The sequence below is a fragment of the Danaus plexippus genome, chromosome 10, assembly GCF_018135715.1.
Source record: "Danaus plexippus chromosome 10, MEX_DaPlex, whole genome shotgun sequence".
In the NCBI taxonomy this organism is placed as follows: domain Eukaryota; kingdom Metazoa; phylum Arthropoda; class Insecta; order Lepidoptera; family Nymphalidae; genus Danaus; species Danaus plexippus.
In genome coordinates, this window is record NC_083543.1 from 8,118,726 (window position 1) to 8,144,431 (window position 25,706).

General features: G+C 31.3%; 1 protein-coding gene across 3 annotated transcripts; it reads right to left on the minus strand.

The window, feature by feature from the left end:
• Nucleotides 1-268: 268 nt before the first annotated feature.
• On the minus strand, nucleotides 269-11,391 carry LOC116767033 (fatty-acid amide hydrolase 2-B-like). 3 transcript variants are annotated; one of them, XM_032657183.2, is made up of 9 exons: nucleotides 11,240-11,391; nucleotides 3,262-3,444; nucleotides 2,881-3,100; nucleotides 2,403-2,620; nucleotides 2,114-2,243; nucleotides 1,820-1,959; nucleotides 1,330-1,470; nucleotides 940-1,209; nucleotides 269-690 (listed from the first exon to the last, which is right to left on the minus strand). In XM_032657183.2, exons 2-9 carry the CDS (start codon nucleotides 3,436-3,438, stop codon nucleotides 388-390), a joined length of 1,599 nt encoding a protein of 532 aa, XP_032513074.1. In that variant the 5' UTR covers nucleotides 3,439-3,444; nucleotides 11,240-11,391; the 3' UTR covers nucleotides 269-387. The 3 variants fall into 3 exon arrangements, with proteins under 3 accessions (XP_032513074.1, XP_032513076.1, XP_032513073.2); XM_032657185.2 differs by having other exon boundaries at nucleotides 3,262-3,459; nucleotides 11,240-11,286; XM_032657182.2 differs by lacking the exon at nucleotides 11,240-11,391 and adding an exon at nucleotides 3,879-4,275.
• Nucleotides 11,392-25,706: the final 14,315 nt, after the last annotated feature.

A 25,706-nucleotide genomic window follows, 5' to 3' on the forward strand; every position in this document is an offset into this window, starting at 1 on the left:
TTGTTTGAAAAGAGATAAATAGATTTGAACGTGTCTTATAATACTTGTTTATAATTTTCCTGGGCTTTTTAACTTTGTAGCCTATGTCCAGTCGCTGGCTCTGATATAGAAGACCCCAGGCTTTTACTTTCATAATATTGGTATCTTTTAGTTAGAACCCTCAAAATAAAAATATTGTCAGAACAATGTCTTGGCCCATAATCTACTGTAGGGCGTAGACCGTGACAATAATCGAAGTCTACATTACAAGTAATAAAAAAACAAAACGTCCGCAAAGTGTAAAAAAATATTTTATTTCTATATATAAGTAAAATAATTAATTTTATTTACAGTTTGGATTATATACACACTAAAATACAATCACAAAATATCTCAGATTATTATTTTTCACGCAGTTTTTACACTGTTTAAAAGATCCTTATTGGGGGGCGACCAGCCGCCAAAAGCCTTTTCGAATTCTTTCGCCACTGCTAGTGTTAGATGATCATTGCATTTGTTAGCAACAACTTGTATTCCTACAGGAAGACCCTTATCTGATAGACCTAAAGGACAAGCAGTAGCGGGTAGTCCTAAAACATTGAATATTGTTAGGTAGCCGCAGTTCAAGAATCTGTAGAATATTCTGTAATGTTTGTGAGCCGGGTAGGGATATGTCGGAAACAGTAACACAGCGTCGTCAGATAGAGCTTCCTGCAAAAGAAAAAACCGATTACTACATAAAATTGCATTTTTAAACTTCATAACGTTAGGAAATTTTAAATTCTATCATTATTTTGAAGGATGAATTGTAAGTTATGATTATATTTGTTTTTTTTTTATACAATGTATATTTTACGTAAGTTGGAACAGATCATATCATAAGATAGTCTTGGCCTGTGGTCTTAAAGAGGTGAAATAGTGTGGGAATGTTTAACATATCAAAAATTATGTGCAACTTACGCTGAAATCAGTCTTAACTTGTTCGAAAACCTTTAGCAGCTGCTCATAATAGCTGTTTGGTAAAGCATCAAAGAACTTCTTGACTGGTCCATAGAAAACTGACGTGAACGAATGATCCGACATGCCTACCATCTTCTTCAACACCTCGGGCCACACTGATACCCACTGGTCTCTTTTTTCCGGGTCTGTATAGATGTTCTGTACGTGATTCACCTTCAGTAAAACCCTCACACTTATCTCCCACATATGTTCTATGTTTGGTATTTTGAGCTGAAATTTAAAAATTCCTTATATAAACCTAGGATTTTTTTTTGTTTCGCCTTATATTGTTATAACATGCAGCTGGAAGACAGCTAATAAAAGGAATAATTTGTAATTTTATGAACTAACCTCTTCAACTTCTACGTTATAAGTAGACTTAATGTAGTCTTTGGCTTTGTAAAGGGCTTTTTTCATGTCCGAACCAATGTTATCAGTGACATTGCTGCAGTCACCTTCCATGTAATAGAACCTTAAACGTGTGAGATCCACCTGAAATTATATATATTTTTTCGTAACAAGCTTTTAACAATTATAGGATTAAAAAATATAAAACCTCCACCTGTTTTATACAAACTGAATTTGTATAAAGTAATATATTAAAACAACATTTTCAAATGGACACCTTTCAGGTCCGTTGAAGTAAAATATTATTAAATTCAATTTGTTTCTAAGGACAATATATTTAGATTAAGAAAAATTGGTGTTGGATGGAAAAGTTAGTCGACATTTCATTAATTATTATTAAGTATACATATTCTTTTTGTATAAAACTATTGATTATAATAAATGTATTATGATACTATGTCGCTTATTCTTAATTATACAAATTATATCTTACAGGTTTGTCCAATGGTACATCAGGACCATTAGGTTGTCTTAAGACTTTTAACATTAGAGACAGATCTTCAGCGTATCTCGTGATGGGTCCGAGAGCGAAGTATTCCTCGAATTCAGATTCTAAACAATCTGGAACGTGACCTGAAAGGAAATATATATTACTACACTATTTTCTTATAAATATTTGAATCTTTTCAGTGAACGAATCATATTATGAATGTAATTTTAGGAAATATTCTATAGCTTGGTGTTCAGAAGCTCTTCTTGGTTTTCTACACCTATTTGATGTACTTACCCTGGATAGATATAAGTTTCGGAGTAGGTTTATGTCCAAAAATTCCATTGAACATAGGTGGAAGCCGAAGCGAACCTGCGATATCAGAACCCATTCCAATTACTGAAGCTGCTGACGAAATTAATGCAGACTGTAACAAAAACATTAATTATAATACAACAGAATATTGCAAAGACATTTAAAAAAGGTGCAAAGGATTAATAGTTTTACAAATAAATGTAGAGGAGATGTGTTGGGGATTTTGGATTTTTGATTCCAATAAATAGCCAATAAAGGTTATAAAAGCTACCTCTCCACCAGAGGATCCGCCAGTGGTTAGCCTCTGGTCGTACGGGTTCATTGTGAGTCCGGTGACGTTATTGTATGTCTCCCAGTTCATGCACAGCTGGGGCGTGTTAGTGACAGCTATTATCACAGCGCCAGCAGCTCGTACTGCGCGGACCACGTCAGCGTCTCGCGTAGCAGGTTGACGCTTGTGGTGTATCGTGCCGCAGTCGTTGCTCATCCCTTTTGGGATTTGATTACATACTTGTATTAGTAATGTTTGTTTTGCAAAAAAATCTTATTCTAAAGAGTAAATCACGATACTACAGGCATTTTTTACAGGATTAGTATTTAGATTTATAGCTGTGGTGTGTGGCTTAGTTCCACGGGATTGTCCAAATTTTATATTTCAATTGATTGGTTTAATATTCGATAATATAATTTTAAAGTTTTTCCGCTATAATAATTAATTCTAAGACAAATGTAAAATATGCGCTACACACCTTCAACAGCAATGCTCTCCTTGACCGTCAAAGGAACTCCCAAAAGAGGATGTTCTTTGGCCAGGTCTTCTGGGGTGCGGTCGTTGGATGCTATCATTTTGTCGATGCATTTCGCCTCTTTCAAAGCTAGGTCGTACCGTGGTTCAACGATAGCATTCAAGTATGGGTTAACTTCTTTACATCTTTCAATATAGGACTTCACCACCTCTTCTGATGTGATCTGAAATTTAATTATATTATTTTAAAACTTTTCCACTTTGTACCTTGTTGGAAACCGATTTTATGATCGAAAATAAAAAAGGGGGTTATTAACTATAGCAGTTTAGGCTGTTTCAGATCTCATAATATTTCGTCTCACTTTATTATTATATGTGTACTTACTTGTTTAGTTCTGATCATCATGGCCAGGGTAGTGGCGGATTTGTACAGTATGGGGTTGGTTGGTGGAGGACATTTTCTGTTTCGCTTGATGTTAACTATATATGTGGTTGGAAGGACGAAGATGGCCAGGAGGGACACCAGGAAGCGGAGACATCTCCTCATGAAACCGTTCAGCATCACGACCTGTCGGGATATCGGCTGGTGTGATACATAAATTATGAATTTTAATTCTAATTTGCTATCTTATGTTATAGATGGTTATTATTTCATTATGACATTATAAACGTTCTTTTTATTATGTCAATAAAAACAGTTAAGCTGAAGTTCAATTTTATTTAAAAATATTATGTTAATGTGTTACGTAATCTTTTTGTTTTCTAACAGTACATTATGTGAATATTTTATTTTATTTAGAAAAATGGGTATAATATTATGTGCTTACAAGTAATTTATATAAGTTCCTTAAGATTTTTGAGTTATTAAGATATAATTTATCCGTCGTTGTCGCATATAATGTATTACAGTTTATATGTATACACTTGTAACATTATTATTATTATTATTATTAAGTCAGGGACACGTAAATAAATAACATATTTATCAAACGACACATTTACCTTCGATGTGATTACATTGAACATAACAAACGTTACTTTGTTCACATTGTCACCAATACTATTAAACGCAAGGGAGATCCACTCCGGATATAAGAAACTAGAATTATTCAACAAAATCTCCGCCAACACAAACGAATGATACAAAACGTCTGTTATTATGATAAGTATGATACGAGTTAACACGTTTATTGTCACGTTAATACACCAACTCCATACATTAACTGGATCTTTTCTCATTTTCATGATTGTTTTTAAACCGCTTGTCTATTAATTAACTACCATGAAACTCTCGTTATCGAAGCTAGAGACGTCCTCACAACTGTTCCGATAATGTTCAATGCTAATTAGCTTATAATTTAATGTTATAGAAATTTTATCTATGAACACGTTAGATTATCTATAAAATTTAAACATTATAGATGAACCAAAGTACTAAAGAGTTTCGAACTATTGTTTTATATTAATTGTTTATGTAGTTAGAGTAAATGATTTGAAATAAAAACTTGTAGAATTTATTTTATTTCATTTAACCTTTGATCGACGTGATGATAATGAATAACGAAATATCACGCCGAAGATAAAGATTATAAATCTGGGTAAAATACTTTATTAGAGAGATATCGGATAACGTATCACATCACGTACCTATAATAAAGATTTTAATTTTTTTTTAATATTTTATGTCTGTCTACATGTTATACTTTCGAAAGATTCAATCAAATAAAAAGGTATTAGGTGTATTTTTTTTTAATTTTATGATATATGAAGATATATATTTTTTTGTGTCAAATCTCAAATAGTCCGTTGCAAGTAACTCGACAAACGTTATTCTGCAAGCCGCAAGGTCAATTTATTGTCTGAGAAAGTTGCCATTATCTAAAAATTTTGTCATTTCACATTTATTTTATGATTACCTCAAATTTACTGTTATTTGAAATATATAGGTAGTTAATATGTTATAGTGTTAAAAGACGATTTAAATATAATATAAAAAAATCTATATCTAATTAGTTAATTAAAAAAAATTAGCTGAACGTGACGAGTATTTCATTTTTTTTGTGAGGTCTTAAAGAAAGTTGGATTTCTTTTTTTAAAACTAAACTAACATTGAGTACGACTTTTACCGATTTTCACGTTCAGCGGAATAAATCGCTGTGTAATTTTTGCCATGTTTTGTAAGTAGGTTAGAAGTATTCAGTTTAATTTGACAGACATCAATAAGAAAATGAAAAAAATCCGTAGGTATATACAAAAACATCTTTTTCCATATGGCAAATAAGTTCAAGGTCAAACTAATAAGTTCGAGTATTTATGTTCCGCCTCTTTTTTAACCGAGCAATTAGCACTTTGAGTTTAGCCGGTCTAATTGTCCGTTATTGCGACAACGAATATCACTGTTTGGTTGAAATATTTACTCGCTTTTAGAAACTTTACATTACGTCATGCCAAATTCTCGTTGTAGTGTACACGAAAAGCAATCCTGCCTAATTGTCTTATTGCATAGTGTAAAAAACCGGTATAATAAAAACATAATGTTCTCCTGCTTTTTGTTAGTCTGCTGTTATTTGAAATTAAAAATTTAAAAATAAAAACTCAGATAAAATTATATTTAATCTTTTTTGGATGTGTAAAATGTTATTAATATAACCTTGACAAGCTAAAACTAGTTTCGATAATAATAAAAGATATAATAATATTATACAATAAACGACATTGTAATGATATTTTGTCAACCATATTGGTTTTTTTTTACGGATCTCGATCGTGTCATTTCAGTATTATGATTATCATATAAAAATGATTAAGTTCACGTGTATTAAGAGCGCATATCTATAGTTAAGCATATAGTTACAAATAAACTCACTTTAACATTATAATAAGATATTCACAATAGTGACATATAATTAATCATAACAGTCATGATGTTTATTCTCTCGACATTTATAAATGATAGATATTAATAAATGTTAATTTTACAGATAAATAATATATTTTATACAGATATTTTGTTAAATAAACGGTATTCTTTTGTGTTTTGGTTAAAGAAATACAGCTTTTGAACTACGTTCTTCGATTTTATATTTTTTGTAATCAATATAAGTCATATTTTTAGTTGTGAAATTTTAAAAGGGCTGAATCCGCGAATTTTCCTTCCTTAAGTAAAAGGAATATATTGTAGAATTTTTGTCTTTATTAATTAATTTTATTGAATGTGACCGTCGATAAATACATAAATATTACTAATTAATTAATTATCATACCGGAATGGTTCCGTATATTTAAGGAAATAAACGAAATATGTAACAAAATTTTAATATATTACGTTTAACAGTCATTGAAACATTCACCGGCCCTTAAAGCCAAACCGCTATAAGCAAGGTTGTTCGTACTACGACTAGGACATTACGCTGTGATGTAGAAATCTTGAATAGCGCAAACCCTTGCGACACTACCTGCCTTTTTCTTGTAATGTATAGGCTAGGTTTTATATAAATTTTCGTAAAATTACGTGCTGGTTTACATGCAGTCTCTCTAAGAGACAGAGATGAATGGACACGTGGATTATTTTATCAAATTTGTTCAAGTTACTTAACCGTTCAAGTTTTGCTCTGACTTTATGACTTGACAGACGAGATATTGTTACTAGTGGCGCCATCAGTGCCCTACCACTTATAATATACTATAATCCTTACAATTACAATTAATTATAATAGTGAACCATTGTAATTTTTTAATGGCAACATTTGAGTATTAACTTGTATACGAAAATATTGAATACTGGCTTCAGCCATTTTGTAGGACATTACTGGAAGTAACGCTGAACCTCGAAAAATATATAACATTTTGCAAAGTTCATTTTATAATGGTTTATGGTGATTTATTTCTTGTTACACCGATTAAATTGGTTTTGAACATTTTTCATGTAGTTATTCGTTTGTCCATCAAACATTGGCCAATAACAGTATCCAGTATTAAATCGTCTGTTGAATAAGCTATCTGGTTATATAGGACATAGTTCTAAATAGTCTGGGACCTTCAACAACCAGTAGGTTCCACCGATTTTGACGAAGTCAGCTGTTGACCAAGTCGAGTTTTTCAATTTCGGACTATGATGGCAGATAAATCTTTCATTAACCAAGTCCAAAGCATGATTTTGTCGCAACGGCATAATTGTACCTACTTTTGCATTTATTTATTTTATACTCCACAATGTAGTAATACTTCAAGAAAATTTTTTTCATTGTGATAGCGCATTTTGCAATAATAAGGCTAAAACACGCATTTTAACATTACCAATATAAACCGATTAAAGTAAGTTTTCTAACGATAATGCAATATTCGAGCCCAGAACAACCAGAAATCCATCCACGTGAGGTGATCTTGTCGTTTTTCTTGAGTTTCTGGTGTGGCGTAACTTTGTATAGGAGTTCGAAATATATTCCAACCTTGCAAAATCTTTTGGACTATCACTGTAATAAATTTTATTGTCTTCTATGTCTGGCACGTTTGAGGATCATCTCAATCTCAGAAGGTGTTTACTGTTTGCCACCTCAATAATAAACGTAACAAATTAAATCAGTTCATTTCCTTCCAGGACTTGGAAGACGTCTTCCGTAAAAGCTTTATGATAACGATATGTCTATATATTTTTTGGGAATAATTTTTTTGCGAAGTATCTGAGAACCTAAGCATTTTGTCTTGTCCCTGACGGGTTAAAGGATTTTCTTTGTTACCAGACGACAGACGTGTATAAAAAAAACTGAACCAGGATTTGAAATGCGACAATTATTTTTTAATACAAGAAACAAATTCTGTTTTGTTAATATTAAATTCTATTATAACCGATAATACTACATTTATATTTCGTGTTCTCAGTAACAATGTCATTGTTCTGCACTCATTGTATTTTTAACTCGTTATCGTTTGACTTACTTCTAAATGACAACCTAAATAACGTGCAACAGATGTTATGCAAAAAAATGAAGACAATTTGCGTTTAATAACACATACATATATCTTGTAATAGTTTTTCATTTATACGGACTTTGGTATGATTAATAAAAAAAATTGCATTTTTAACAAAATGTAATCCAAAGGTTATTATTAAAACGCACATAGATACGTTTGAGTAAAAAAGATATTTATTAGGTATGTTTCTTCACCTTTGTTTCATGTTAGTTAGTTAGTCAGTAATTGTTTATTACATATAGTATGCACATATATCAATTATCATAATGTAATCGTTTACAGGAAGCTTCGTCCACGCGTTGTACAATTTTCCGTTATCGAATCTATTTTGTAACACTTTTTGAGGTTCAATGAACAAAGAGTGTTTGTCTGTTTTGCAATCAAATAGAAATTCGCGTTCATATAATATTTAATATTTAATTGAAATTTGAAAAATGTTGAAATCTCTTCCAAAGCTTTTTTCATATGATAAATAATTCTTATCAAATTTGTGTGCTAATATTGAACCAATCAAACCAAAATAATTAAGTTATGTTTTAAATTTATTTACATTTAGAAACTTGCAATTTTTTTTTAAGTTATGGCTTCATTCACACTGAAATCGTGGAAAATTATGCCGATATCAACGTTTTCGTTTCTTGAACGAACTATTTTTTAGAATACTGTGCGGAGAAAACACGAGGGTTTGTCAAATTGAATAACAAATACATAAATAATAATCTGAATAACTTAGTTTATAGTAAATTGTACTTGCAAATTTGTTACAAGCATTGAAATGACAGTTGGCTGTCAACTTTCAAGGTTAATAGAAATATGTACCTACCATGTAAATATGCGTAAATGTAGGTACGAATAATGACAGTTTTTAATTATTTTGATGTGGTCAAAATGTCCTTTGTGTTTTTTCCACAGATTAATTTTAAAATTATTTTATAATCCGTTACAATAAATAAATACCTTACATTAAAAAAAGTATTCTACAAATTTTGTGTAAATCAAGCCATATAATGAATAATAAGAATATACGATAAACTGTTAATAATATTTTTAATTTAAATCTTACATAAAAAATATAGTGTCATTATAAAACTTATAATAATCCGTATTAGCATTACGTAGAAAACAATAGAAAATACAAATGATAATTAAAACCAAATTAATATTCACATATCTATTGTTTCAAACTTTTTGTATCAAAGTGTCTGCATAAAAGACAACTAAAATAAAATAAAATACTCGTCCATAGACGTGGAAAAAAAATCAGTTAGTTAAATAATTTATTTGTGGCTTTCGTTTGTGGAAAGAGAAAGATAAATTTGTCAACAATTCAACTTTTATATTATTAATTAGTAGATAAATAACAAATGTCTTCACGTGTCATAATTAAGTAGGATTTTTTAAATGTTTTCACGGCTCTGGATGCGAGTCCTTTTGAGCCTAATTAAGTAGGTTCTAATGAAGTGTTGCCAGTATCAATTATATTTAATTAACGGGACTATTATCTCATTTTATTCTAGTGTTGTATAATTATAACAACAGCAACACTCATTCAGCGTAACGGTTATGCTCTATGGTCCTTATGATTTCACTCTAAATTGATACGGCTTCGATTATTTTGTTATTTAATAATAAAACTGCATATTTATCAATAAATAATAGTACGATATAAAAAAAAATATTTTATATTTAACACAATTAAATAGCTTTGTAACGTTTATGACCAATTTATAATTATTGGTCCTTATCATTTATTAATTGATAATTAATAGACAATTATCGATTATAAGTATCGATTATTATATAAGTTATTTATTTTATAATGAAATGTTATTCACTACAATAATGTTGTCTTACAAACATTGATATCAACAGTGAGGAGTCAACTCCTACTTAAATATTAATATGAATATAAACACTTTGTTTATTCTACGATATTTTATTGTTTTATAAAAAAAAAACAATTTTTAATTTAACTATCCTTTTAAAATTATTTCATCATTTTTAGGTAGAAAATTGATGTTACGCTTTGAAGTTCTATTTAACATGTTCTTGTTTAACATCAATTATTAATTATCATGCATTTAAATTATGTAATTTTATTACGATAACATCGTATTGTCTATTATTTTGTATAAAGTTAAAATCTAATCGGAAATTCTTTGAACATCAAGGAACTGTTGGAACTGAAAAATTTATTAAAAGATCTTTTCTAAACGAGCTAACGCTACTGAGAATAGTGTGTGTGTGGTCAGAGTTTTTATCGTCACAATACATGCATTAGTACTGTAATGTGCTAAGATCTATCAGTCAAATACTGTTAATACTCCGTAAGTAGAGTGACGATGCCAGCTCGGACTAAGCACACAGTCATTCTCTGTGGAGAAAACAGAATATTATCTACATTTAAATGATAGGAATTATTATTATAAATGAATTCTGCTTGTGATATTAAAGTGTCACTAGCGGATATAAATTCTCATAAGATTATAAAAAGAAAGTTGTAGAGAAAACTAATGCTTATACTCTTTTCTAAATACTCAAATAAAAATTTAAATGTTTAAAAAAATAATATTTAAAATAATTTTTAATTTGTCGAATGTGAAGATGAATAATTGTTTTATTACAAAATTATTGGTTTTACCTAAAATTCGCATAAATATTACATATTTAATTCTAAGCTCAACACTCTAATAACAATGACGCTTTTAAAAGTTATTATAAGAATAGTGTTATAAATTAGGTTTTTTATACTAATTGAATAGATTCCTTTAATGGGAATTAAATATAAAAAATTAAGACAAAAAAACATCAATTATACAAAAAATTAAAACATCTCAGTGATTGACATTTATACTATAAATATAACAATGTACTTGACACTTATATAATAAAAATAATAATTAAAAAAGTGATTTATTGTCTATTAATAACTCAAGTCGTCTGTGTATTTCACAAACATGAACATCAGTAATCAATCTTTTAAGATTGAATTAAATTTATCTTTATTTATCGTTAATTCTCCGAACGATTTGTTTCCGTGAGGTCTTATAACGGAACCCGCGCTTTCTATTAACAGACGTTCACGTTTCGTTACTCCAACCCGATAAATAAACGCAGCTTTTACTTTTAATCTTAAATAACTATACTTTAAAAATATCTAGAAGTATTTTATAATATTACCGTAATTATTATTATAATTTCTAATTTAACTAATATTATGTATATTTTATTATATAAATAGTTGTGTTGCATTATCCGATTTATATTTAAAAAGTTTTAGGATAATATTAAAAAAAAAAATACATCAATTATTTTTTTCCCGTTAATTGAAAATTAATAAAAATATTCTGTTGTTTAATGATTATTATTTATTACCAAAACAGAAGACTTACCTTCTATGATTGCCGGTGACAGTAGTAAGGCGGCGTGCACACCGGGCGGGCGCGCGCGGTTCACTCCGCACTCTCTGTGCATTACGATCGACACAGTTATCGCGATCGTTTTGATCGGACGACAACGACACGACACCGACTGCGTGATGCGATGTCGCAAGCTAAATACAATTACCTCAATCCAATAATGTGTTGAAAATAAATATGTAATTATATGTCATTATGCCCTTCCATTTAATTTGCTTTCTTCAGAACTCAATTAAATCACAATTGTAAATACAAAAGTTTTTATATTTTTATACAGTATATATCTTCATGTTTGCATTTAATTGAATTTGTGTTGTTTTAGATCTACCAACATATTCAGTTGCTAATTGTGACTTCAGTCGAGAATGTTAAATTTTATTTCATTCAAAAGTCAATCCCGGATCGTGTCTCCTACATTCTACATGACACTGGCAGAATATAATGTGCACGTCTTTATAAGGATGAAGGCCATATTATAAAAAAAAATCAAAACATTAAATTGTCTGAAATAAACAAAATTATTATTAAATTATTATTATGAAAAAGTTTTTAAATTTGTAATTTTGATGTCGTATATAACAACGGCATGATTTTAATCAAACATCGTGATATGTAAATTACGTTTAAGTTACACACAAATCACTGAGGCGTTTGAAATGTTAAAATCAACATCCCTTTTGCGCGAAAAATTGAGACACCACGGACATCTGGCATTGCATCTGCTGTTTGCATTAAAAAATTATTAATTATAAATTATATTATAGTCAAAAACAAAGCAATATCGTTTTTATTATATGAACTCATGACTGTATACATCTTAGCAAAGTAAATATATTTTAACAACGTGTAAAAGTTATTTACAACAAATAATAATATATAATAGTTGACAGAATATCACAGTTATTAACATTATTTATTTTAATAATATACTTGGTTAGTTTGGTCCAACAATTAACTGAACAAGAGGAAGTTAAATATAGTTGTGACGAAAGCCTACTTTTGAAAAATATACTTTAATAAAATCCGACACAAATAATTATAAACAAAATACATATTAGGTTATTAAGTAATAATTGTTTTTGCATTCCCCCCTTTTTTTTGTCAGGACGTCTCTTATTGATGAGTGACAGATGACATTTCTCAGCATTCCATGTCTTCACCGTGCGGGCGCCGCGTCCATCGCGTTGCAGGGAGAGGAGCTTCAACAGTGCCTGGGACTTGCGACCCAGATGTAGGTTTAAGAGGCTCCTATCTAACGCGCGTTAAACGCTCACCTCCACCGTCCAAGCTCTTGTCTGTAAAACACAAATCTATACGTAAAATATATATTAATTTTGTTCAATTGTATCCTCTTAGATCTTAGATTTCTTTATGTTTAAGATTTTAATGAGTTGTATGATAAAAGATTTCTTCATTTGATACGATATTGCAACAAACTAGTTGGATACTCAGCACAAATTATCATCGCCATTAAAAACGAAGCATTTTCTTTTTTAAATTCAAAAATCTACGTCAATGATATAACGTGTGAAGATTTATCAATGAAAAACTGTAAACAGTAAACGTACCGTATTTAGTGCAAACTTGGATTAAGCATACAGAACTGGTGGTAGTGTTCTGAATGAATGACATTACAAGGAGTTGAGGACCTGGTTATATTAGAAAAAGAATATTTTTAAAGACGAAAAGGAAAAAAATAATTCAATCAATTAATTAAAACGTCAACGGTTAGAAGATTGACTATATGAGTTACAAAAAATAAATATAGGTATGTATATAAATTACTTTTCATTATAATTAATATGTATTTAAAATCGGAAACACATTGTATGTTAACACAGATGGACGAATTGTATGTGAATTAAATTAAAGTAGACCACATAGTAACATACTGCATGGACATTAGATAGCTTGTATGATAGGAACATAGTCAACACTATTTAATAATAGCTCCATCTACATCCAGACTATATAAACTATCTTGTGACAGCAGTTAAATTGACATATCGATTAATGAAAACATTAAACGATTTATATTAACATTCGATTTAAACGCTAAAAATACGTAACATTGAAACTATGAGAAGCTGTCAGCATGATACCAACATTTAGTAATTTTATTGTCACAAATCATTTAACGTGCGAGAACTTGTCTTCAGAGACGCGCTGCAAAAAACTTCCCATTTATATTTTGAAGGTTATAACTACATACCCAATTTTGTATGTTTCAAACGATATCATTAGGAAATTATCGTGATTATATTTAAAGTTGCAAGTCTTCTGTGTAGATTCTGCCGGCTTAATTATCTACAATGCAATAAAAAGGTTTTGAAAAAGACTAAAAATATACTTTTATTGTTTGTCTTGCGTTTAGATGTCAATATCTACAATATTTAAGTCTTGTCTACGAATTAATGATCAAGTAATAACAATAAAAATTACTGTACCTATGTACCACAAGTTTGAAATCACACTACATACGGAGTTTCCAGTCTTTCAATCATAAATCATCTCACATGACAGTATCGATGTAAGTTTAGTAAGTAAGTAAATATTAAAAAAATATTTGTTTTATTTTCAATCTACTTGTTTGATTATTATAACTACTAATTAAATAATAAATATGTACATTCATTCAATTAAAAAAAATCAACAAGTGCGAGTCGGACTCGCCCACGAAGGGTTCCGTAGCAGCAAGCGGATGACATAATATGAAAGTTATTGTAGTGCGTTGTAACTTTGATCGATGTTTTATAAAAAAAATAACTTTTTTTTGGTTTTACATAGTGTTTGTATGAACGCCAAAGTTGTATATGCGTTTTTTGAAAATGTATTATTTCTTAAAAAAAAATAATTATATCTCGTTCAAACCAATTATCGTTGAAAGTTTCTATTGAAATCTAAAGCATAAATGTATATTTTTTCGTTTTCTCACTCTCCTATTCTAAAAGTTAGAGGGGGGGGGGGGCACTCATCTTTCTACTTTGGAAGAATCTGTCTTTCAAATAATTGATTGATTTTGACGAAAAATGGTTTTAGAAATCTTAATGTCTTTTTTAAAAGCCCTATCCATAGACATCCATCACGTATTGGTTAGCTACAATTTTTTTTTTATTAGTCAGTTCCATGCTTGGAGTGCCCCCTTTAATTTTTAAATTTATTAATTTTTATTCAAAATTTCAATAGCGTTTACCGTAATACTCAACCCACAAAGTTTCAACTATATAGGCCCAAAAGTTTCGGAAATAAATGGCTGTGACATACGGGAGGACGGACGGACAGGCAGAGATGACGAATCTATAAGGGTTCCGTTTTTTGCTATTTGGCTACGGAACCCTAAAAAGGGAGTATATAATTTAGTTACCCATGTATTAGTCTACACAAACCGTTGGCATTTAAAACAGTCATAAGATCACTGCGCTCTGCCTAACGTCGTTCACATTACCCCCACTCCGCGGCTGGCTCTAATACAACATGTGATAGATGGATGAAAAAGTTTATAGCGATGTTATAAAAGTTCTATACACAAATTCGTTCCAAAAATAGGGAGGCACTTATCTAGAAGGAGAACTAGAACAATTAGATTGATTAAGCATGTAAGCAAGAAGTTTAACTTACGCTAAATTTAAGTTATTTATACAAGTAATAAGTTTTTCTCTCTTTCAATGACATAAATATGTATCCTATTAATCGTATTATAATATGAATGAGAAAGCTATATAATATTACGGAATTCCGAGTAGTTTTCGCGGGATCACGGCATGCCAGTCGTATTTTATAAGAAATTACGTGTCATAGATTATAGATGTCGCTGCCAGTTGGTTACTGTATTTATTGTTTTATCATATTTAATAAATTTTATACAAGCTCTTTGTGCCCGATTCCGAAAGTGACGAGGATGAAGTTTTCAAAAATTTGATGATATTGCATGGCAACAAAGAAAAACTCAAGAGATTGGTGAGAGTCACAAACCTTTGTAATAGCAAAAATTGATTTAGTCCAGCTAGTGAATAAATAACGAGATATATACGAAATGTCTTTCAAACATGTTAACAACAATCATTTAAGTATAATTTATTTCAGTACCATCTATGCTAGAATGTCATAAACATATACCACTTATAATAAAAACCATTCTAGCTACTGTACACAAGATGGCGCTGATTTTAAATTTACAATAGTTTAAATAAAAACAAAATTGTAAAGGTTTCTATTGGCTCACAGATGGCGTATTTTTTTTGTTAACTAAATACTATTTTAGTATTTTTTTAAATCTATTTTACTCTTATCAGTACTTGGGAGATGTGGTGTGTTTGAATTTGTATTAAATATAACATAATTCTAAACTTATTTCCAGACATTACGTCCTTCTTAGTTAAAGCGCCATCTACATTATTTACATTCAATCTTACTCTTACAATTAGTGTGAAACCATAAAATGAGAAAATTAAAAAAAATATTAAGTGACTGAGTGGATGAGAAGAATTAAAGTAAAAAAAAAGCTGGACAGGAAAGGAAATAGAATAAAAATCAGTTAATGACAAAAGCGAATGCACTCGTACGCGCTCCTGGCGACATGTTACCATAAATCAGGGGGGGTTTGGAGGGGCCGAGGGGGTTAGAGGGGGCCGAAGGGGTTCAGAGGGGGTGAGCGGGTGACCCCACCCGTCGTGGTAAGCATGATCTTTTTCCAAGATCCTACATTTTATAAGAAGCGTCCGTACGTTCTCGTTTCTAGTAAACTAAAATTTTATACGATTTTTCATTTCACTTAGTTAAGTGGGTCTTCAAAGCTCAGTGTTGATCTTATTTATATATTACTGTTACTCCTACACTGTTTTTATGTAATGTTTTATTTTCGCTTTGACCTTTACTTTAATATGAAACTTTTATTTCAAAGCGGTTGAAGGAACAAAAAAAAGTTTTCTCTGAAATCATATTGCATAACGGTAGAATATTACACAATAAATAGATTATAACTAAAATAACAGCACTGAAATCATTAAAATCAAAATTATATTATTTTTAATGTTGCCAGGAAGTCCATTGATAGACAGAGACTTTTGAATTCCATGTACACCTTATGTTGCAAACCTATAAAAGTCTTTGAAAATTTACAAGCGCCAGAGACGATGATTTATCGACAAGTATTCGCAAATTCAGACCTATACAGAGACAGGCACAGACGAGCGATCATTGTTAATAATATCCCTGTATATAACCTACAGTAAACATGCCATTTTATTCGCAATATCAAGAGATGTGTAGTTGAATCACTGATTTAGAAACTGTGAATGGATTTTATAAGTTTTTAAGTTTCATTTTAATCCAGAAATGATTTATAACACTCAGTTCAGTTGAAAAGTTCCTCTCAATTTTGTAATACTAAAATGTATGGGAGCGTCACTATCTACACAAACACAAAACTCACACACTAACATGTTATGAATTCTTTGCTTGTGTGTGTAAACTAACTTTTTCGTATCTTTTTTTTGATGCATTTGCGAGATCATTCTTTCACTGAATGTTATTTTTAATGTCTGTATTGTATTTACTTCTTGGTATACTAAAACCTCTTTTTAATACCTATTTATTACATTTATATTTCTTTTATTATTATATAATATGTTAAATAAAAGAATAAATTAAAAACAAAAAAGTGTTAATTATCTGGATTTGTAATTTTCTTTTTCGTAACTCGAAACTTTTTCGTTACAAAACAATGCACGAACTGTTTGTCGTTCAACTAATTTATATAACTCTTAAATTTTTGTATTTCATAATAATTTTCACAATACTTCTTTACGTAACTCTGTTTTTGTCGCTTATGTTAACTTTCTTAACTTTTTAATAGGTTTCCTTTTAAAGACGATTTAAAAAATATTATAATTTCAGAAAGAACGACGAACATTTACTAACAAGTGGAGTCAATATATTTTCTGATATTAAAAACAACTTACATAATAATCCCTTTAACAACTTCAGAATGAACTTCATTTATAAAGGTACTGAAAATGAAGCGATACATTGTTGTATCTATCAAAGTGTCAATAGTTTTTTATTACTGCAAACAAAATATAAAAAAAAAATAATTCAAATATCTATAGGAATATAAGATTTATTTACATCTTATTGTATATCGAACTACCCACCGGCTTATTAAACAAGAAGCAGGCAGGCGGTAGGGTGACTATGAGATGAGACACTTTAGGATTATATTATTGAATGTCTTTTTCAATTCTGTTTGGACAAATAAGATAGATAATGAGATCTAAGATTTTCGCGAGTATTCATTTAAATGAAACTAGTATTTTTCGGATGAACTACGCGTGATTTATTTTTGTCAAAAAAAAAAAATACTCCCGACGTTTCGGTTACTTTTCAGCAACCGTGATCACGGGCAGACGAGATGTGTGGACGAGACACAATCATTGATACCCTGATGAAGAAAGGCATTTAGGTGATATGGGTACCATCCCACAGTAAGGTAACTGCTATAGTATAATTGTGTAACAAACACTGTGACAATAATTCTTCGGAATGGTCACACTAGTACAAACGACGATAAACAAAAGAGACTCCGGAGACTTAAAGGTTCCTAAGGATCTGTGATCATGGTTTGCTGACAATATAACTTTGTATAGATTCAAATGGAAGAAGTTGCTTCTGCCCAGTACCAGACAACAGGTGAGAGCAATATTCTATGTGGGACTAATATGTGTATAAAAATATCAGCTAAAGTTTTGCTTTGAGCTGCAGCTATTTGGCCTTATTCTCCGTAAGTCTCTGAACATGGACGTTATGCGCAATTTCAACCCCAATGATCACTGCTATTTAAGTGCTAAGAAGTAAAGAAAGAGATAAAGGAGAGAAAACTGTGGTATGTTGGAGCTACATTAAACTTTATTTTGTGGTAAATGCACCGCATTGCGTCTTCAAGAGGTTAAACTGAACAAGATTCAGTTTTCTCCATTGAAAAACCTGGTCAAATATGTTTCGTTTTCAGACAACATTTTTATTCTATTGTCTTGCACTTGCTCCTGAGGGATATTTGATGCACGGGAACTCTGTGCCAAATAAGATTTTGTGGCCATCACATTCCATGGTTAATATCGAGTACAACAAAACGCAATAGGCTGTCCATAGCTTTGCACTGGTCTACGATCTGGATTGACACCTAAATTCATACTCTGGTAGGCGTTCTGAGAACCTCCCAACCAGTCTGTTATCCAAGTGTTCATCGCTGAACTTCTGAACTTCAGTGACAACTACACTGTCTTATTGAAGCTTGTTTAAATAAAAATGTCGTTTCAGCAACAAGAGAAAAACCAACTGTTGACAAAAAGTGACATCAGAACCTTACAAGTCACTCAAAATGAAACTAGCCTGAGCAAAGTAGGACTATGTTTGGATGGACGACTGAGTTTCTCTTTATAAAGCAGACGATTTTAATATTCCGCTAAAGTGATGACTTTTGAAGCCGTTTTAACCGTCCTTTCATAAATGTGATCGCTGAATAACGTGTTTTGTATCAGTGTGAAAGAAGTCCCTGTGGGCTGAATTTTTTTTACTGAAAATTCAAGCTGTGCTTTTGCTACTAGATGAATTCTCTTTTTCTTTTTTAAAACCAGAATATCAAGGCAGGGCAAATATCAGTTGTCTTATATCTCAGTGTAAGGTAGCTAGTATTCAACTTGTCCCTATTAAAGTTAACTGCACGGATCCATCTACCAGGAAACCTATCACGATAACCATGGCTGTTAAATGGATTGAAGCTGATTGATTATAGATGAGAAATTTTCGATATCCGAGGACCACTAGCTCATGATATGTGGTGGTTATAAACTGGCAACATAGGCCAAGCATGTTTTTTTTGGAGAGAAGTGACAGAGAGCAGAATGATGGTATCTGAAACTTAAGCCTCCCTGAAGCTAGAGTGGGTCTGAGAAATAGAAACACTGTATTGGAATTCTTGGATTTAACAAAAGTAAAATAACTAATAAATTTAAAATTTAAATTGTAATTTTCTCGTAGAACTCTAAATTAATCCTAAAAATATTATTTGAATATGCAACAGTTCACTTCAAGACTTGCTTATCTCATAGATTTGACTTCAAAACCCATCGAAGAGTTTGCATTACCAGGGATCATATACATGTAATCTGGAGGCCATCATTTCCGATGGCACGGTGTTTTCCTTTGCCTGTTCTGTCGTTTATACAACAGAGGTTATTCTAAGCATTGTTCATTATAAGGCCGCAGTTATGCTTTCATCATCACATTCTTCGCTGTTTAGGCATGCATCGTTTATATATTCCATGAATAATATAGGAAGATGTGGTGACTGTACAAAGACAAGGACGGGTTAGTACAAGGAGTGGGATAGAATCAGTTACGACAGAGTTGACGTTAATAAAGTTAGTGTAAAAGTAAGCGTTACTTACGCTCTGATAGTTAACTGTCACCACAAAACAATAGGTTTTGTGTTTTATAAAAATTAAAATTATATCAGAAAAATAAACAATCATATTTATACCTTGATTTTAATTCCGAAGTTTTTAAAGTCACTTAACAAGCGGAGTAATCAGCTATCCCTTTACAAAGATCCCGGAATGCTTTTAAGGATGTAATTATAATTTAAATATTATTATTAAAGGAGACATCTCATTATCAACTCACGGAGCTATTAACCGTGGTATATAAAATATTTAAAATTATATAAAAAATATATATATATAATATATGGTGTAATATTTCTTTACTTCTGTAAGCGCTGTCTGGGATTGCTTTAGCGCATGCGCATTAAATGGCGTATTACAAGTAATATTTTGTGATATTCGAGGCATTTTTTTGTACTAAATCTTGTTATTTGCAATCAAAACAGACAGTTAAAAGTTATACTGTCAGCTTCTCGATGGATTTTATGTAAATGAATCCCTCAAGAGCTCAGACCTTATACTATTCGTAAGGCAGTGATGGGAGGTATCGACATTTTGTGTATCGATCTATAGGTATATAAAATAATTAAAACGTATTTTGTATGATTTTTATAACATCGATAATTTTGGAATGAAAATATAATTATTACCATACAATTTACAAATGGTTGAATACAAAATATAAATCATATTATAAAAATATATGTATTATTAATTACAAACTACTTAAGACAATTGTAAGCGTAGATCCTAGATTTCATTTTCTTACTTAAACACACAATCGATGAATGTACTTAATAGTTTTTATAAAAATATAATTACAATTATTAAAAACTTAAAAAAAGTAAAAAAAAATGGAACACCAACAAAATGCAAATTTGTGTATCGTGAGTCGTTTTTCGCGCCAAACTTTTTCAATATGTCGTCGGTGAAGCGCCCCGCCATTAACCACCGACACTTCACCGTTGCTATAAACTCACAAATCATGAAACATGCCATCACAGGCCAAATCCAACCCAATCACTATAACACAAAGTCCATTATTTGATTTGTCGACAATTATGATCAACGCGAGCAAAATGTTTCTTGAATGAGAACGTTTTCCACCTTAACTGGCACGGAATAGAGTTCTTTTTCGTTTGTAGTGATGGTAAATTGTGAAACGAACAAAGAGAGCGAGAAACGAGGCCAACATTCGTTAATAATGTAATGTATATTTATTGGGCAACATTATTCTACAGTCGGCTTACTAAATAGGCTTTCATATTAATTATTTCTCAGATTAGACGAGAGCTTTGAATTTTTAAGTTCCTATCATCGTTTCAGTAAACATGTCTGTTAATTAGGCGCTCGAACAACACGCTACAGCCTTCTGAACTTGTATAAAGTTTCAAAGAAATTTATCTATGAGTATTACGTCATGAGATGTGTTTATTACTGTCGGTAATCCCCTATTCTTGTGTAACAATAATATTTGTATATTGTTACATTTATTATAAAGTAGTATGTAGTACAAAATCAGTTTTTATATGCGGCCTAATTTGTATGACATCGGTCGTTCCGCATCTAATCAATACAAGCTTGATGCGGCGGCGCGCGCTCGGGACCGCTCGGCTACGTTCGGCTCCGCTCGGGGACGCTCGTGATCGTTCGGCGAGACGCGCTCCTCGCTCCAATCGTAATACCATTTTCCGCCCGCCTTGGCAAATTGAAATGTCGTAACTCTTAGGGGAATATCGGCTTTCTGGCCAAGAAAAATATTCTAAGGAGCCATTGTAAGGTTGATGTTATGGAATATTTCCAGTTGATCTTACATGAGGGGGGAAATCATTGTAATTGTGAATAGCCGGCACTCGAAGAAGGTGTCGCCTCGTTTGATACTTATGACTTCTTCACGACACGTTACATGTTTTATGAGGAGTTCTTTACTCGGAATCAAACACTGAAACGAACTTTACTTATAAAACTGACATTTTATATACAACTCTAAATTGTTTAACAATGATTCAGACAAACTTAAAATATATAATTTTTATCTCAATATATAAATCCTCTTTTAAGAACAAGAGTTGTCACAATACCTACCTAATGTGTGATAGTTTAATCATAAATAAATTAATATTTAATAATAGTAAAATGTTATATCAAATGATTGCGTATTAATAATTCTATTAAGTCCATGATAGTGATGTTATTTCGGTGTATTAGTTAGTCCAGTAGGTCAGATAAATTGAACCCGGGGTGGCGTTGTGTTCACACGTAAATAACATGTACACTTTACGTGGGGGTGGGGCGGCCCACACAGTGCACATTTACACCACACGACACGACATACGATGAGCTATACGAAACGATTTATTCTTTACAATATAAGGTTTTAACATTCATACATTTCGAGTTTATATGAACGTGAAATGTCGCAATGCAATCGTGTCGCTGCGGTATAAGTGTTTGAATAACATGGAAAACCATTCTGCCTTTCAGTCAATATATATCTGGTATATTATTTTGAACCTTATCTTTATACAAACAGGGTATATGTCTATATTGATATTCTTAAAATAATTTTGCCAGCCACGACAGATAGCATCGGAGCGTTTGCTAACGGAAAATAAGTTTTTGTTGAAAATCCTACCTTAGGACGTGGGAAAAAGAAAAGAAATGTTACATTAATGATATGACTTAAAAATATTACGAAAAAATATAATTCGTTTGTTTCATCTCATTGAATTCATTAAATTGGTTGTTAAAAATTTTGTCAGAACAAATGGTACTTAGTGTAGATTTTAATTAAAAGCAAACTATATCATCATTTTAAATTACAAGTTATGTTTTGTGTATTTGATTCAAATTAAAAAAAAATCTCAACACATTTGACATTTATGACATTTAACATCATTTGAAGGTTATGTAACTGTCAAATGATTATGAATTTCACATTGATATATTTTTAAAGCACCTCCTATTAAATCTACAAATCTATACAACCTTTTCAGGAAGGGTTGTTATGAATTAGAAATGTTGATAGCGCGTTCCGATTAATTTGATTATTTGTTTCGTCTAAACTGTTTAATTATAACACGTTTTACGACAATTACTTAATGTTTTATTTATTATGCTGTAACTACGTTTGCTACAGACGAAATAAAGAAAATAAACATCTAAAAATTATGTAAGAATATTATTTATAAAAAATGAAATAAAATATAGATTAAATAAAAAGCAGACTATATAAGTTTATCGATGAATCAGTGGCGTTACATTTCAAAAGTTAATAAATTTAATAAATGTATAAAATTCTTCACAAGTATTAATTAATGCTTAACTCCAACAGATAATAAAGGGGCATCAGGCGATACCCGGGGAATGTGGGGGAGGGAGGGCGGGGGAGGGGGTGATCTTACTTGAAAGATTTGATAATGACATAGAGCTGTTGAAACCAAATATAAAAAATAAAATAAATTAATATTTGTAATTATACAACCGTGTAAAAAGAGAATCTATTCTTATAACATAATATAACATGACAAAGATTAATTATTGTTACGATATTTCCAATTAGAAATTTTATAAAATATTTAGAAACTAAATTATATATATGAAATAAATAATAACACCTCCTTTATCTCTCGAGCACTTGACGAAAGTTTGACTGCGGAAAGGAAAGTTTGCGCGGAGCACAATGCTACCTATAGAAGGCTTTATTAGAATCGAGACTGATTTAATACACTAGCTCCATCTATGATCTGAATATTAGATTTAAAACTTTATATTCTTACTAGGCCTCACTTAAAATATACCGTTTTATTATAATAACTCCGATTGCTTGGCAGACAAATAAAAATGACTTATTTTTTTTAAGTGTCTATTTAGATGTAACGAAGCTAGTCGTGTATTAATTACCTGAAAGGAATAGTTTCGAATCAAATGTATGGTTTCTGTTTCATAAACGTTGATGTGACGTAACTTTAATTGTAAGGGATAGCCAAATTTTGTTTAAATCAGTAAGACGGTAGCCAGAGACAAAGCCTGAGTTTCTTGGTTGCGTTGTGAATTAATTATAATGATAAGGCAGGCCGTCGTAATATCGGAGCTCCCACCCACCGGCCTCCGGAGTACCTTTAGAACACTTGATTTCTTTCATATCTCCCTTCTTGTGTTCAGATGAGATAAAAACAATATTTTTAATAATATTTTATCTTTAATATGATATTAATATTTAGCTCCTCATAATTTCTGTGATACAAAGCTAACAAAGCCTTCATTCTAATTTCAATGTGATTAGAAACGAAAATAAGTACACGATGGAAATAGTTGGAAATATAATAATGTTTCTAGAAATAAGTTGACGTCTCCCACGTGATATTACTGTGTACATGAAACGCCCACGTAAAACAAATTAAATAGGATTGAGTGGGCTTATGACCTTTACCGGAAATATAGTGTACATTTTAAATTTATTAAATAAATAAGAATCTCGACGACGATGGTGAATGATGATTATTAAACAAAATTACATTTGTAAATTCAGTTTCATTTATTGTCTTCGATGTACTTGATGTCAGGTTTGCTCGTGTGTGGGTGGATCGAGTATTAATTATTTGATAGGGAAAATTGGTCAAAGTCACGTCAGTCTTCGCCGTCCTTTGTTAAAATAGTTCTCTCACAAATCCAGTCAAATGTCCTGCTTCAAGTCAATCTGCTTATCCTATTAATCCACTGAACTTACCTAGATGACGTCTTCACTCCAACAAGTTAAGACAAGATCGATTTTTCCATTTCTGCGTACTTAATGTGGACAATATCAGTGAGTTTAGTTTTCTGGAGCATCACTTTATCGGGCACTCGGTCTACTTGAAACATACCCAGTATCCGTCCCTACGTAGGTTAAGACTGGTAAGTCATAGTGGTTTACTGTTGGTTCAGAGAGATTGTGGGATTATTTAATTTGTGATTGTGAAAGGTGGACTCGAAGAGCTCTGTTAGGTCTTTCAGAAGTGCCGTTTTTTCTTTTCGTCCTTTGGAATATAAGTGGAGGTGTTTGGTATGAATATAAGTCCTGATACTGCTTTTCGATTAAGTATTTTGTAGTGCTCTAAGTTGCTATGAGATTTGATAGCTGGTAACAGGAAATGTTCGAGCTGTCGAAAACTCTTCAGCCACCAATATGAAATATTGTTTTAGATATTTTTAGTAAGTATCGCCTAATTACTCTTAAAATCTAATAAGGTAACAGGATTTAGAGGCATTTAGAACAGTTTGTGCTGCAATGCTGCAAATTCACGACTGTAAGTCATCCCTGCCCTGGTCTCGATTTGACTTTCGCCCTGAGATTTTTGTTCGAAAGTATTTTTGTCAGGTCAGCTAGAGCTCAAAACTTTAGTATTTATCTTCATTTGAGAGCAGTAATTATAGGTATCTTTGTTTTGTATTTTTGTCAACCTGTCATTACCTGAGGGTTCTTACTATCCCTATCACATTAAGGTGGCCAAAGATAATGTCACTACAGAGATCTAGGGGAATTTGATTTTGAGTTGTTTGGCATTGGGGGATATTGTCTCCGTTAACATGACATGAGCAAAAGAATAGTGTTCTTGGTTTTCTAAGAATGAAACTTTAATAGCATTTCTGAGCTTATTCTTTGTAAGCAGAAGGTTCAGGCAATGGACTGTATAGTCTTCCACATCGAGCACAATTGTACTTTCATTTATCAACTGAGAAAACCTGGTTACAAATCAATATTCCTCATTGTTCTCAGTGTGATCAGTAAGCGTATTTGGAAATAGACAGTCTTGATGCTATGCATTTAAGTGTCCCAAAAATAGCAGATTAGCTGACGGGTATTGAAGTTTGACAACACCAGAAGCCTTACTGAGATGTTCAAATAACCGAATAATCTCTTGGTAGCCTCATCTGTGGACTCATCTGTGGACACCAGCATAAATTGTTTTATCTACACCAGTGTCTACCATCATCAAGAGTTTGGAGTAAGAGCAAGCTTT